Source organism: Aquarana catesbeiana, linkage group LG02 (assembly GCF_042186555.1).
Source record: "Aquarana catesbeiana isolate 2022-GZ linkage group LG02, ASM4218655v1, whole genome shotgun sequence".
In the NCBI taxonomy this organism is placed as follows: Eukaryota; Metazoa; Chordata; class Amphibia; order Anura; family Ranidae; genus Aquarana; species Aquarana catesbeiana.
The window spans coordinates 810,734,162-810,748,349 of NC_133325.1; the positions used below are offsets into that span (position 1 = coordinate 810,734,162).

The window sequence follows — 14,188 nt, forward strand, 5'->3', positions numbered from 1 at the left end:
ACTGCTAACATGGACTGTTTTTTTTAGGATCAAAATGACAAGACTTTATATGCCTTTGGAACCTCCTCTAACAATACAACTGTAACCTAATTAACATGAGCTAGTTTACTAAATCATTTACCCAGACTAGGTGACTATTCAATACACTTTACCATAAACATCAACACAGGGTTAATTAGAACAAACAACAATGTGTGGAATACCCTTAGAACCTGTGGTAAGCCAGACTAGACTCATTTACATTAAACACATTATAGCAGACAACAAGACAGGAGGTTGGAGTTGATGACACCAGCATCTCCTCATAGGATGTGTCCCAACAGTATGAATCAGTCTTATCAGCAGGGGGGCTGCTGGAGGAATCCCCCCTCCTCAGCCTAGTCATCAACAAACTATAGTAGGAGTAGACTGTTCGTCTCCTAGCCAGTCCTGGAGGCCAATGTGATCAGCTCACTCAATTAACATGTTGAGTTCAGAATCAAACAAACCAAAAAGTCTTTACATATATATCCTGGGAGATATTGGGGATAAATATTACTGTCCCATTTTAAGCAATCCAAGACATACCCTCCAAGTCACCATTTCCCATATGGCATACACAGGGTCCCCAGAGTCTGTGTGTCCTGGGGGACCAGGACCCGAATCCACAGTAATACCACCTCACCCCACCATGTCCCCGGGCATACAGCTCACAAAGTGCACCGTTCCCCCAAATGCCAGGGCCCCTAATCGGTCGGCAAGCGGCTAGCATTCAGTCCCCTCCAAAAGCCTCTATCCCGGGTGAGTCTGTCACACTCTTCCTATAGAATGAGGTCACGTCTCTGTCCGTACATCTCTATACATTGTAATAATGTCTCTTCTATAGAATGATGTCACGTCTCTGTCCGTACATCTCCATACATTGTAATAATGACTCTTCCTATAGAATGATGTCACGTCTCTGTCCGTACATCTCCATACATTGTAATAATGACTCTTCTATAGAATGATGTCACGTCTCTGTCCGTACATCTCTATACATTGTAATAATGACTCTTCTATAGAATGATGTCACGTCTCTGTCCGTACATCTCCATACATTGTAATAATGACTCTTCCTATAGAATGATGTCACGTCTCTGTCCATACATCTCCATACATTGTAATAATGACTCTTCCTATAGAATGATGTCACGTCTCTGTCCATACATCTCCATACATTGTAATAATGACTCTTCTATAGAATGATGTCACGTCTCTGTCCGTACATCTCTATACATTGTAATAATGACTCTTCTATAGAATGATGTCACGTCTCTGTCCGTACATCTCTATACATTGTAATAATGACTCTTCTATAGAATGATGTCACGTCTCTGTCTGTACATCTCTATACATTGTAATAATGACTCTTCTATAGAATGATGTCACGTCTCTGTCTGTACATCTCTATACATTGTAATAATGACTCTTCTATAGAATGATGTCACGTCTCTGTCCGTACATCTCTATACATTGTAATAATGACTCTTCTATAGAATGATGTCACGTCTCTGTCCGTACATCTCCATACATTGTAATAATGACTCTTCTATAGAATGATGTCACGTCTCTGTCTGTACATCTCTATACATTGTAATAATGACTCTTCTATAGAATGATGTCACGTCTCTGTCCGTACATCTCTATACATTGTAATAATGACTCTTCTATAGAATGATGTCACGTCTCTGTCCGTACATCTCTATACATTGTAATAATGACTCTTCTATAGAATGATGTCACGTCTCTGTCTGTACATCTCCATACATTGTAATAATGACTCTTCTATAGAATGATGTCACGTCTCTGTCTGTACATCTCTATACATTGTAATAATGACTCTTCTATAGAATGATGTCACGTCTCTGTCCGTACATCTCCATACATTGTAATAATGACTCTTCTATAGAATGATGTCACGTCTCTGTCTGTACATCTCTATACATTGTAATAATGACTCTTCTATAGAATGATGTCACGTCTCTGTCCGTACATCTCCATACATTGTAATAATGACTCTTCTATAGAATGATGTCACGTCTCTGTCCGTACATCTCCATACATTGTAATAATGACTCTTCTATAGAATGATGTCACGTCTCTGTCCGTACATCTCTATACATTGTAATAATGACTCTTTCTATAGAATGATGTCACGTCTCTGTCCGTACATCTCCATACATTGTAATAATGTCTCTTCTATAGAATGATGTCACGTCTCTGTCCGTACATCTCTATACATTGTAATAATGACTCTTCCTATAGAATGATGTCACATCTCTGTCCATACATCTCTATACATTGTAATAATGACTCTTCCTATAGAATGATGTCACATCTCTGTCTGTACATCTCCATACATTGTAATAATGACTCTTCTATAGAATGATGTCACATCTCTGTCTGTACATCTCCATACATTGTAATAATGACTCTTCTATAGAATGATGTCACGTCTCTGTCTGTACATCTCTATACATTGTAATAATGACTCTTCTATAGAATGATGTCACGTCTCTGTCCGTACATCTCTATACATTGTAATAATGACTCTTCTATAGAATGATGTCACGTCTCTGTCCGTACATCTCTATACATTGTAATAATGACTCTTCCTATAGAATGATGTCACGTCTCTGTCCGTACATCTCTATACATTGTAATAATGACTCTTCTATAGAATGATGTCACGTCTCTGTCTGTACATCTCTATACATTGTAATAATGACTCTTCTATAGAATGATGTCACGTCTCTGTCTGTACATCTCTATACATTGTAATAATGACTCTTCTATAGAATGATGTCACGTCTCTGTCCATACATCTCTATACATTGTAATAATGACTCTTCTATAGAATGATGTCACGTCTCTGTCTGTACATCTCTATACATTGTAATAATGACTCTTCTATAGAATGATGTCAAGTCTCTGTCTGTACATCTCTATACATTGTAATAATGACTCTTCTATAGAATGATGTCACGTCTCTGTCTGTACATCTCCATACATTGTAATAATGACTCTTCTATAGAATGATGTCACGTCTCTGTCCGTACATCTCTATACATTGTAATAATGACTCTTCTATAGAATGATGTCACGTCTCTGTCCGTACATCTCTATACATTGTAATAATGACTCTTCTATAGAATGATGTCACGTCTCTGTCCATACATCTCCATACATTGTAATAATGACTCTTCTATAGAATGATGTCACGTCTCTGTCTATACATCTCTATACATTGTAATAATTAATCTTCTATAGAATGATGTCACATTTGCACATAATGACACTTTGATTTTTCTGTTTATAGGTAATATAGTAGCTGATAATGAAACCATCAACTCCACTGATGCACTTCATACCTCCGGTGAGTAATTCCTCAACTCATTCTCATTCAGTGCTATCGTAATTTAAGCAGTGCCCCTCCCCCACAGCACCATCATGGGCACTACCCACTTACAGTGCCTTGAAAAAGTTTTCATACCCCTTGAATTTTTCCACATTTTCTCATGTTACAACCAAAAATGTAAATGTATTTTATTGGGCTTTTATGTGATAGACCAACACAAAGTGTCACATAATTGTGAAGTGGAAGGAAAATGATAAATGATACAAATAAATATGTCAAAAGTGTGGGGGGGGGGCATTTGTATGGCGCCCCCCGGAGTCAATACTTTGTAGAACCCCCTTTCTCTGCAATTCAGCTGCAAGTCTTTTTGGGGATGTCTCTACCAGCTTTGCACATCTAGAGAGGACATTTCTGCCCATTCTTCTTTGTAAAATATCTCAAGCTCTGTCAGATTGGATGGAGAACGTCTGTGAACAGCAATTTTCAAGTCTTGCCACAGATTCTCAATGGGATTTAGGTCTGGACTGTGACTGGGCCATTCTAACACATGAATATGCTTTGATCTAAACCATTCCATTGTAGCTCTGGCTGGATGTTTTGGGTCGTTGTCCTGCTCCAGTCTCAAGTCTTTTGTAGACTCTAACAGGTTTTCTTCTAAGATTGTCCTGTATTTGGCTTCATCCATCTTCCCATCAACTCTGACCAGCTTCCCTGTCCCTGCTGAAGAAAAGCATTCCCACCACATGATGCTGCCACCACCATGTTTCACGGTGGGGATGGTGTGTTCAGGGTGATGTGCAGTGTTAGTTTTCCCCCACACATAGCTTTTTGCTTTTAGGTCAAAAAGTTCAATTTTGGTCTCATCTGACCAGATCACCTTCTTCCACATGTACAATAAGTAATAGCAAACAGGGTCACTTATCCAGCGCTCAAGATAAGAAGTAAATTAAACTAAGCAGTTGCTATAATCAAATATAACATTAAGGAGAAAGTAAAAAAGTTCTAAAGAAATAGGTTCTTTCCAGCTTAAGCAGCGCTGCTTAAGCTGGAAAGAATCTTCTTCCACATGTTTGCTGTGTCCTCCACATGGCTTCTCACAAACTACAAACAGGACTTCTTATGACTTTCTTTCACCAATGTCTTTCTTCTTGTCACTCTTCCATAAAGGGCAGATTTGTGGAGAACACGACTAATAGTTGTCCTGTGGACAGATTCTCCCACCTGAGCTGTGGATCTCTGCAGCTCCTCCAGAGTTACCATGGACCTCTTGGCTCTTCTCTGATGAATGCTCTCCTTGCCCGGCCGGTCGGTTTAGGTGGACGGCCATGTCTTGGTAGGTTTGCAGTTGTGCCATACTCTTTCCATTTTCCGATGATGGATTGAACAGAGCTCCGTGAGATGTTCAAAGCTTGGGAGATTTTATTATAACCTAACCCTGCTTTATACTTCTCCACAACTTTATCCCTGACCTGTCTGGTGTGTTCCTTGGCCTTCATGATGCTGTTTGTTCACTAAGGTTCTCTAACAATCCTCTGAGGGCTTCACAGAACAGCTGTATTTATACTGAGATTAAATGACACACAGGTGGACTCTATTTACTAATTAGGTGACTTCTGAAGGCAATTGGTTTCTCTAGATTTTAGTTAGGGGTATCAGAGTAAAGGGGGCTGAATACAAATAACCCCCCACACTTTTCACATATTTATTTGTATCATTTATCATTTTCCTTCCACTTCACAATTATGTGACACTTTGTGTTGGTTTATCACATAAAATCCCAATAAAATACATTTATGTTTTTGGTTGTATCATGCCAAAATGTGGAACATGGGTATGAATACTTTTTCAAGGCACTGTATAGGGTCTCCCAGCACCCAGAGAAAGGCTTGAAACTAAAGGTCTTCCTATACCAGCATTCCTCACTGGGATGCCATTTGGGTTCCCTTGGGGTGCAGCAAACAAAGGACGCAATTTGCTTCTGGTCAGTATTATTCACAGCCATGGCAAGGGTCAGCCACCAGCACCATAACAGCCAATGCAGATCTAGGGCTCAGGTGCTCAGTGGCCCACCCACACTGTGGCAATGCATGGCAATGATCCAGGGCAGGAGGCATGCAGGGTAGAACAGAGGGCTCCTTCGAACAGACCTGCTTTGCCTCCTGCCTTATGCCATGCTGCTGGAGAAAGGTGGGGCTCTGATGGGAAGAGGGGACTCTTTGATGGGGGTATAGCATTTACCACTGAAGGTAGACATACCACTGATGTCTGGGTCCCCTGATTCCAGGTGACAACGACCCTTCTAGCACTGCCACACCCTCTGACACACCAAAGGCTAGAGAAGGAGGTTTTATTTTGAGAAATTGTCCCCACAAAAGTAACACACAGAACGAAAATAGTGGAATAAATTATACCAATGTTGTACAGCAATGAGAGGACCCCATTAAATGTCTTTGCATCTAAACCCTGAATTTAGGGAGGTCCTAACAAAAAGGGGCGGAATTGGAAGCTAAAAGGTGCTTCAGTCTCTTAAAAACCCCATCCCACTGGCCAGTGAACTATTAATTGTTGGGGTCCGAAGTTCCTGCATTGGAGTGCTCAGGTTTAAGTGAATCTCAGGGTATGGGGTGTAAATACCCAAATTTAATTCTGAAATAAGACAAGATGACACTGTCCCTTTAAGAAATGGGTAAGGCAGTTGTGGTCGGCGGCCTCTCACCATTTTGAAGCAGAAGTTAGCAGTTAAGCCTCCTCCTGCTCTCTGGCCTCTGAACCCAGTGGCATTGGCAGCTACCCAAGACTCTATACTGGTGACCATTCATGGAACCAGTGGCATTGGCAGCTACCCAAAACTCTGTACTGGTGACCATTCATGGAACCAATGGTATTGGCAGCTACCCAAAACTCTGTACTGGTGACCATTCATGGAACCAATGATATTGGCAGCTACCCAAGACTCTATACTGGTGACCATTCATGGAACCAATGGTATTGGCAGCTACCCAAAACTCTGTACTGGTGACCATTCATGGAACCAATGATATTGGCAGCTACCCAAGACTCTATACTGGTGACCATTCATGGAACCAGTGGCATTGGCAGCTACCCAAGACTCTGTACTGGTGACCATTTATGGAACCAGTGGCATTGGCAGCTACCCAAGACTCTGTACTGGTGACCATTCATGGAACCAGTGGCATTGGCAGCTACCTAAGACTCTGTATTGGTGACCATTCATGGAACCAGTGGCATTGGCAGCTACCCAAGACTCTATACTGGTGGCCATTCATGGAACCAGTGGCATTGGCAGCTACCTAAGACTCTGTATTGGTGACCATTTATGGAACCAGTGGCATTGGCAGCTACCCAAGACTCTGTACTGGTGACCATTCATGGAACCAGTGGCATTGGCCGCTACCCAAGACTCTATACTGGTGACTATTCATGGAACCAGTGGCATTGGCCGCTACCCAAGACTCTATACTGGTGACCATTCATGGAACCAGTGGCATTGGCAGCTACCCAAGACTCTATACTGGTTGACATCTCATGGAACCAGTGGCAATGGCAGCTGCCTAAGACTCTATACTGGTGACCTCTCATGGAACCAGAGATAGACCTTTTGGTCAGTTTGCTGGGTCTCTCCAACAGCTGCACCCTCCATGCAGATATGGTGGCCTGGCCTCTCTCCATCATCTCAGCGAACACTCGCGACAAGCAGCTCCTCTAATTTAGCAGCCCAGTCCCTGGTCACCTCTCAAATCCCACATGGGACTGCCCTGAGCCCAGGCTTTTCTTTCCCTTCTCCTCCTCCTGCAGCTCTTTGTACTTGTAGTCCCTTCTAGTACTTGGTTGGATGGAGACTGTCTCTGGGGACTACATCCCCCATAAGTCCAAATGGCTTCCAGAAAGTATTTTCCTTTCCCAGACTGTACAACAGCCAATCCTCTTGCTGTTCCAGTTGGTGGGCGGGGCTTTGGTGATGAGGGTGGAGCCACAGGGTGATATTAAGTGAGGGTCAACAAAACAAAATGCAATCATGTTTCTCTTTCTAAAAAGATGCTGAACTGTCTGATAACCTTATATTTCCGGGAAAATAACATTTTTTCTCTGTCCCCACCTGCTGGCTGTATATGGCGCTGCAATTTTTTTTTTTTAAATGTAAAGAATATTTAAAGTGTATCTAAAACATCTAACGGCAAAGAACCTTTCAGATTTGGATGGAGTGTGGAAGGGTTGTCAAAGCACAGTTTTGATTAAAGTTTGTGAATGTGAATGGTGCTGTGATGTTGTAAAACTATAATAAAGCCGGTGTGACGCAAGTAAGAAGCTGTAAATGGAAAAGTAATACTCAATCTGTGCACAAGATGGCAGTAGAACCAAAGCATCAAATACAAAAAACCTTTCAAGATGAAACTGTGAAAAAAGGTATCCAATGCAAATATAAATCTTGTGCAACAAAAAGAACAGTGATAAATCAATCAGTGCTCATAAAATAAACATCAAATGTCCATCCATGTAGTGAAACTATTATAAAGTCTCTAGAATGATCCTGAGATGAGGAGTGAAAGGTGGTGCTCCAATCTTAACCTATGAAGTAAGTGTCCGGTGTCTCTTCATTCCATGCAGTGACACCTCTATGTGAAGTGGCCTCTCACCGTACTGCTGTAAGGTAACAGCATGGGAAAACAACCAATTAGGGTTGTCCCGATACTGATACTAGTATCGGGACCGATACCTAGCATTTATGTGAGTACTTGTACTTGCACAAATGCTCCCGATGCCTTAACTGATACCTGGTCGGCGGGCAAAGTCGGTGGATGGAGAGGGCGGGCGGAGTTAGCGGAGTGGAGAGCGAGTCCTCCCCTGCAGTGGAACTAGCTAGGTAAGCTGGCAGGGGTGCAGGGTGCAGCCGCATCAGGATCGGTGACTGGAGCCGTCACATTCAGTCGCCGTCAGCGGCTGAACATCCCGACGCCCGTCTTGGTACACCCTGCAGTAAGCCAGCAGCGGACATCTTGTTACACCCAGCCCATGCTGCTGCTTACTGCGGCTGAGTGCAGGGTGTGCGTCGAAGCATAGCATTTCAAAATAAATCCTTTCCTCATGTCATTTATTGCTGTATTTCAGTGACAGCCACCTGTCAGTGCCCATAAGTGCCGCCTATCAGTGCCATCTATCAGTGGCATCTATCAGTGCCCATAAGTGCCGCCTATCAGTGCCATCTATCAGTGCCAGCCATCAGTGCCTGCCACCTATCAGTGCCAGCCATCAGTGACAGCCATCAGTGCCATCTATCAGTGCCCAAAAGTGCTGTCTATCAGTGCCATCTATCAGTGCCATCTATCAGTGCCATCTATCAGTGCCACCTATCAGTGCCTATAAGTGCTGTCTATCAGTGCCATCTATCAGTGCCAGCCACCAGTGCCACCTATCAATGCCCATAAGTGCCGCCTATCAGTGCCAGCCACCAGTCAGTGCCCATAAATGCCGCCTATCAGTGCCATCTATAAGTGCCCATAAGTGCCACCCATCAGTCCCCATCAGTCAGTGCAGTCTATCAGTGCCATCTATCAGTCCCCATCAGTCAGTGCCACCTATCAGTGCCCATCAGTCAAACTGTCACATGAAAAAATATTGGTAATCTGTATCGGCGAGTACTTGAAAAAAGTATCGGTACTTGTACTTCGTCTTAAATAAGTGGTATCGGGACAACCCTACAACCAATAGCTCAGATCTCCTCTGTAGGTCCTTGCACAGATAGCTGGTGGCTTCTATAACCTTTGGGGGTCCTCCTCCCATTAATCCAAGAATCGGTATTAGGTGGGGGATGGTGGCTCCTCTGTACTGAACTTCCACACTCACCCCAAAAGGGATGCAAAGGGAAGAAGGGGAATGCCCAAATAGTGTAGTATGACGTTTAAAAATGTATTATTAAAACTAACACAAGGTAACACTCACATTAAGCAAGATGAGACGCAGTATAACATCCACGAGCGCCAAGCTCGTCTCCCGCGTCACTTCTGGTGTGCCTGCCAGCCAATCCCAACGCGTATCGTCACGGGTCACATGACTTCATCAGGGGATGCAGGCTAGCACAGATAGTGTCCTTAAATTAAATAGACTGATAGGGACGTATGGTAAAGCAGCCATTTTGTTGGTGTCCACATTGTATATCATAGTGGCGGCCATTTTTTCAGTGTCTTCCTATTACAACTAGTATATCTGCCATTTTCCCGAATTATTACCTGAATACGGCGGCCATTTTCCCAGAGATAACTGAGAGAATGCATATATAATAAAATAAAGGATCATAAAAAACTATGAACAGGGAAATGTGGCAAAGATAACCATATGAAACGCTGCTTGATGGAGTTAGGAAAGGGGAAGGGGCGAGTGTGGAAGTTCAGTACAGAGGAGCCACCATCCCCCACCTAATACCGATTCTTGGATTAATGGGAGGAAGACCCCCAAAAAGTTATAGAAGCCACCAGCTATCTATGCAAGGACCTACAGAGGAGATCTGAGTTTTTGGTTTGTTTTCCCATGCTGTTACATTACAGCAGTACGGTGAGAGGCCACTTCACATAGAGGTGTCACTGCATGGAATGAAGAGACACCGGGCACTTACTTCATTATTTACACGGCTAAGATTGGAGCACCACCTTTCACTCCTCATCTCAGGATCATTCTAGAGACTTTATAATAGTTTCGCTACATGGATGGACATTTGATGTTTATTTTATGAGCACTGATTGATTTATCACTGTTCTTTTTGTTGCAGAAGATTTATATTTGCATTGGATACCTTTTTTCACAGTTTCATCTTGAAAGGTTTTTTTGTATTTGACGCTTTGGTTCTACTGCCATCTTGTGCACAGATTGAGTATTACTTTTCCATTTACAGCTTATTACTTTACAGCTTTATTATAGTTTTACAGCAGCGCAGCACCGTTCACATTCACATATTACTTTGCTCATGGATTCACCTATCGGTGTTTGCAGCAGTTGTTTTGTTTTATATTTATTTCTTTTCACCTTCAGTGATACTGCGGGACTATTCCTTTATTATTTATCTTTGATTTAAGTTTGCCCTTACATGAATATCAGAGATTTTCATCCTACACTCAACTGGTAACTTCCACAAACTCGGTCAGCGCCGGTGTGCAGAGCCCCACTCATCTCTGACAACCACCATGATCGCTCTGCAGAGCACCACTTATCCCTATGGCGACTATTATCATCGGTCTGCAGAGCGCCACTCATCTCTATGACAACCACCATGATCGCTCTGCAGAGCACCACTCATCCCTATGGTGACTATAATCATCGGTCTAAAGAGCACCACTCATCCCTATGGGGACTATCATCATCGATCTGCTGAGCACCACTCATCCCTATGGGGACTATCATCATCGATCTGCAGAGCACCACTCATCCCTATGGTGACTATAATCATCGGTCTGCAGAGCACCACTCATCCCTATGGTGACTATAATCATCGGTCTACAGAGCACCACTCATCCCTATGGTGACTATCATCATCGGTCTGCAGAGCACCACTCATCCCTATGGAGACTATCATCATCGGTCTGCAGAGCACCACTCATCCCTATGGTGACTATCATCATCGATCTGCAGAGCACCACTCATCCCTATGGCGACTATCATCATCGGTCTGCAGAGCACCACTCATCCCTATGGCGACTATCATCATCGGTCTGCAGAGCACCACTCATCCCTATGGCGACTATCATCATCGGTCTGCAGAGCACCACTCATCCCTATGGTGACTATCATCATCGGTCTGCAGAGCACCACTCATCCCTATGGTCACTATCATCATCGGTCTGAAGAGCACCACTCATCCCTATGACGACTATCATCATCGGTCTGCAGAGCACCACTCATCCCTATGGTCACTATCATCATCGGTCTGCAGAGCACCACTCATCCCTATGGTGACTATCATCATCGGTTGCTGAGCACCACGCATCCCTATGGCGACTATCATCATCAATCTGCAGAGCACAACTCATCCCTATGGTGACTATCATCATCGATCTGCAGAGCACCACTCATACCTATGGCAACTATCATCATCGGTTGCTGAGCACCACTCATCCCTATGGTGACTATCATCATCAGTCTGCAAAGCACCACTCATCCCTATGGTGACTATCATCATCAGTCTGTAGAGCACCACTCATCCCTATGGTAACTATCATCATCGATCTGCAGAGCACCACTCATCCCTATGGTGACTATCATCATCGCTCTGCAGAGCACCACCCATCCCTATGGCAACTATCATCATCGGTCTGCAGAGCATCACTCATCCCTATAGCGACTATCATCATCGGTCTGCAAAGCACCACTCATCCCTATGGTGACTATCATCATCATGCTGCAGAGCACCACTCATCCCTATGGTGACTATCATCATCGATCTGCAGAGCACCACTCATCCCTATGGTGACTATTATCATCAGTCTGCAAAGCACCACTCATCCCTATGGTGACTATCATCATCAGTCTGTAGAGCACCACTCATCCCTATGGTAACTATCATCATCGATCTGCAGAGCACCACTCATCCCTATGGTGACTATCATCATCGCTCTGCAGAGCACCACCCATCCCTATGGCAACTATCATCATCGGTCTGCAGAGCATCACTCATCCCTATAGCGACTATCATCATCGGTCTGCAAAGCACCACTCATCCCTATGGTGACTATCATCATCATGCTGCAGAGCACCACTCATCCCTATGGTGACTATCATCATCGATCTGCAGAGCACCACTCATCCCTATGGTGACTATTATCATTGGTCTGCAGAGCACCACTCATCCCTATGGTGACTATCATCATTGGTCTGCAGAGCACCACTTATCCCTATGTTGACTATCATCATTGGTCTGCAGAGCACCACTTATCCCTATGTTGACTATCATCATTGGTCTGCAGAGCACCACTTATCCCTATGGCGACTATCATCATCGGTCTGCAGAGCACCACGTATCAGTTATCTCTAATATATACAGTAACTCTATATTGGTGTCAGTCTGTGGAGCACCACTCATCTCTATGACAACCATCAGTATGGCTTGCAGAGCACCATTCATCTCTATGACAACCATCAGTATGGTTTGCAGAGCACCACTCATCTCTATGACAACCATCAGTATGGTTTGCAGAGCACCACTCATCTCTATGACAACCATCAGTATGGTTTGCAGAGCACCACTCATCTCTATGACAACCATTGGTTTCGTTCTGCAGAGCATCACTCATCTCTATGACAACCATTGGTTTCATTCTGCAGAGCATCACACATCTGTATGACAACACATATCTGCTCATCCCTGGACCAAAAAACACTTCTGCTTATGTGGATTGGTGTTTCCATCCTCCGAATCCCCCAGGAACTTCCTATCACCATGAAGGAGATCAGTGTGCCATAGACACCCTCTGACATATGGTAATACGGGAGGATGAGTGTAGGAGTGAAAACCTTGAACCTTCATACTCTTGTATGGGGCATCCTGAGGCCGTACTATGAGTGGTTATCTCCTCCTCCTCTTCTTACATTTCATAAATTCTGTTTTCTTTTCAGGATCAATTTCTGTCACACCAGGACATGCTGAACCTGATGTCCAGACCACTGCCTTGAAGAAAAAGGAGTGGACGAAGCAGGTGAACAATGAAGGACAATATGGTGAGAGACTCAGAATCGTATTATGTTCTAGTGATGATGACATACATGATTACATTTACCTGACGGGGACACAGAGCTCATCCCACAGCTTATCTACCTCTCTGGGTGGAGGGAGGGGAGTGTATAATGAAAGGAGATGAAGGGAAGATGAAGAAGTGAAGGAGGGGAGACAGAGGGCAGATGGATGAAAAATGGAGGAGAGAAGGAGGGGAAACAAAGGGAAAAGAGATGGCATATGGAGGGGAGTGTGACAGGAGTCACTTTGGGTGGGGGGCTTGTGGAACCCAGGTTACTTTGGAGAGCACTGGAAGCTCCTTGTCCAGCTCCCCCAGCCCCTCCTATGTGTAAATTACCCTGTGTCTATTAGAGGAACAGGGTGACCGAGAACCCCAGTCTGACCTCAAGAATATGTGAAGATAAAGTCCACCGTTCATCAGAGACCATTGCTAGATGGCTTGAGGTGGGGTGGGGGTTGCTATGTGTTTGTTAGGTGTGGCTGTATCCCATTGTTCTATTGTGTCTGTCTGCGTTGGGAGCAACCTATTATGGGCTGTATATGTCTATTAGCTGTGAGAGGGGAGGGGGGAATTCCTCCAACAGCTCTCCCTGCTGATTGGACAGTCTACTGATGAGAAGTTTGAATACCTCTGTGTGTCTGTGCTCAAATAAACAGTTCATGCTCAGCAGCAAAAATGAGTACTGCCCAGTTCTTGGTTGGAATATCTTATATCTATATTCAGACTGGGAGGAAGCGATATATGACGGAAGCACTCAAGTGGAGTGTGGGAAGGGATTCCTTTACATTGGTGGCAAGCGGTGGGACGCTTCCTTCAGTGACATCCAAACCTCCACCTGGATCCAAGATCAGGATAACAGACTTCGGTCACCCCAGCGGAGATATGGATCTGGCATCAGAGTTCCCGGGGCTGCTGCGGATCGTTCTTTCAGCATATTCCAGGACTGTGTCTGAGGATGAATACCTGGAGCTCAGGCAGCAGATTCCGGTAGGACTCTGGATTGGAGCCCTTAAGGTCGCTGGTATGCAACAGGGCAAGTGCTTTCTAACCCCAGAGCAACGGGCCAGTGACC

At 44.1% G+C, this 14,188-nt stretch overlaps 1 protein-coding gene across 1 annotated transcript in view; it reads left to right on the forward strand.

Moving 5' to 3' along the window:
• Positions 1 to 14,188, forward strand: part of LOC141129509 (uncharacterized) — a 68,420-nt gene that overhangs the window by 15,522 nt on the left and 38,710 nt on the right. The window contains exons 2-3 of the mRNA XM_073617588.1: positions 3,341 to 3,397; positions 12,998 to 13,099. Of these exons, the coding sequence (XP_073473689.1) occupies positions 3,341 to 3,397; positions 12,998 to 13,099 (159 nt within the window). The remainder of the gene's footprint in view (positions 1 to 3,340; positions 3,398 to 12,997; positions 13,100 to 14,188) is intronic.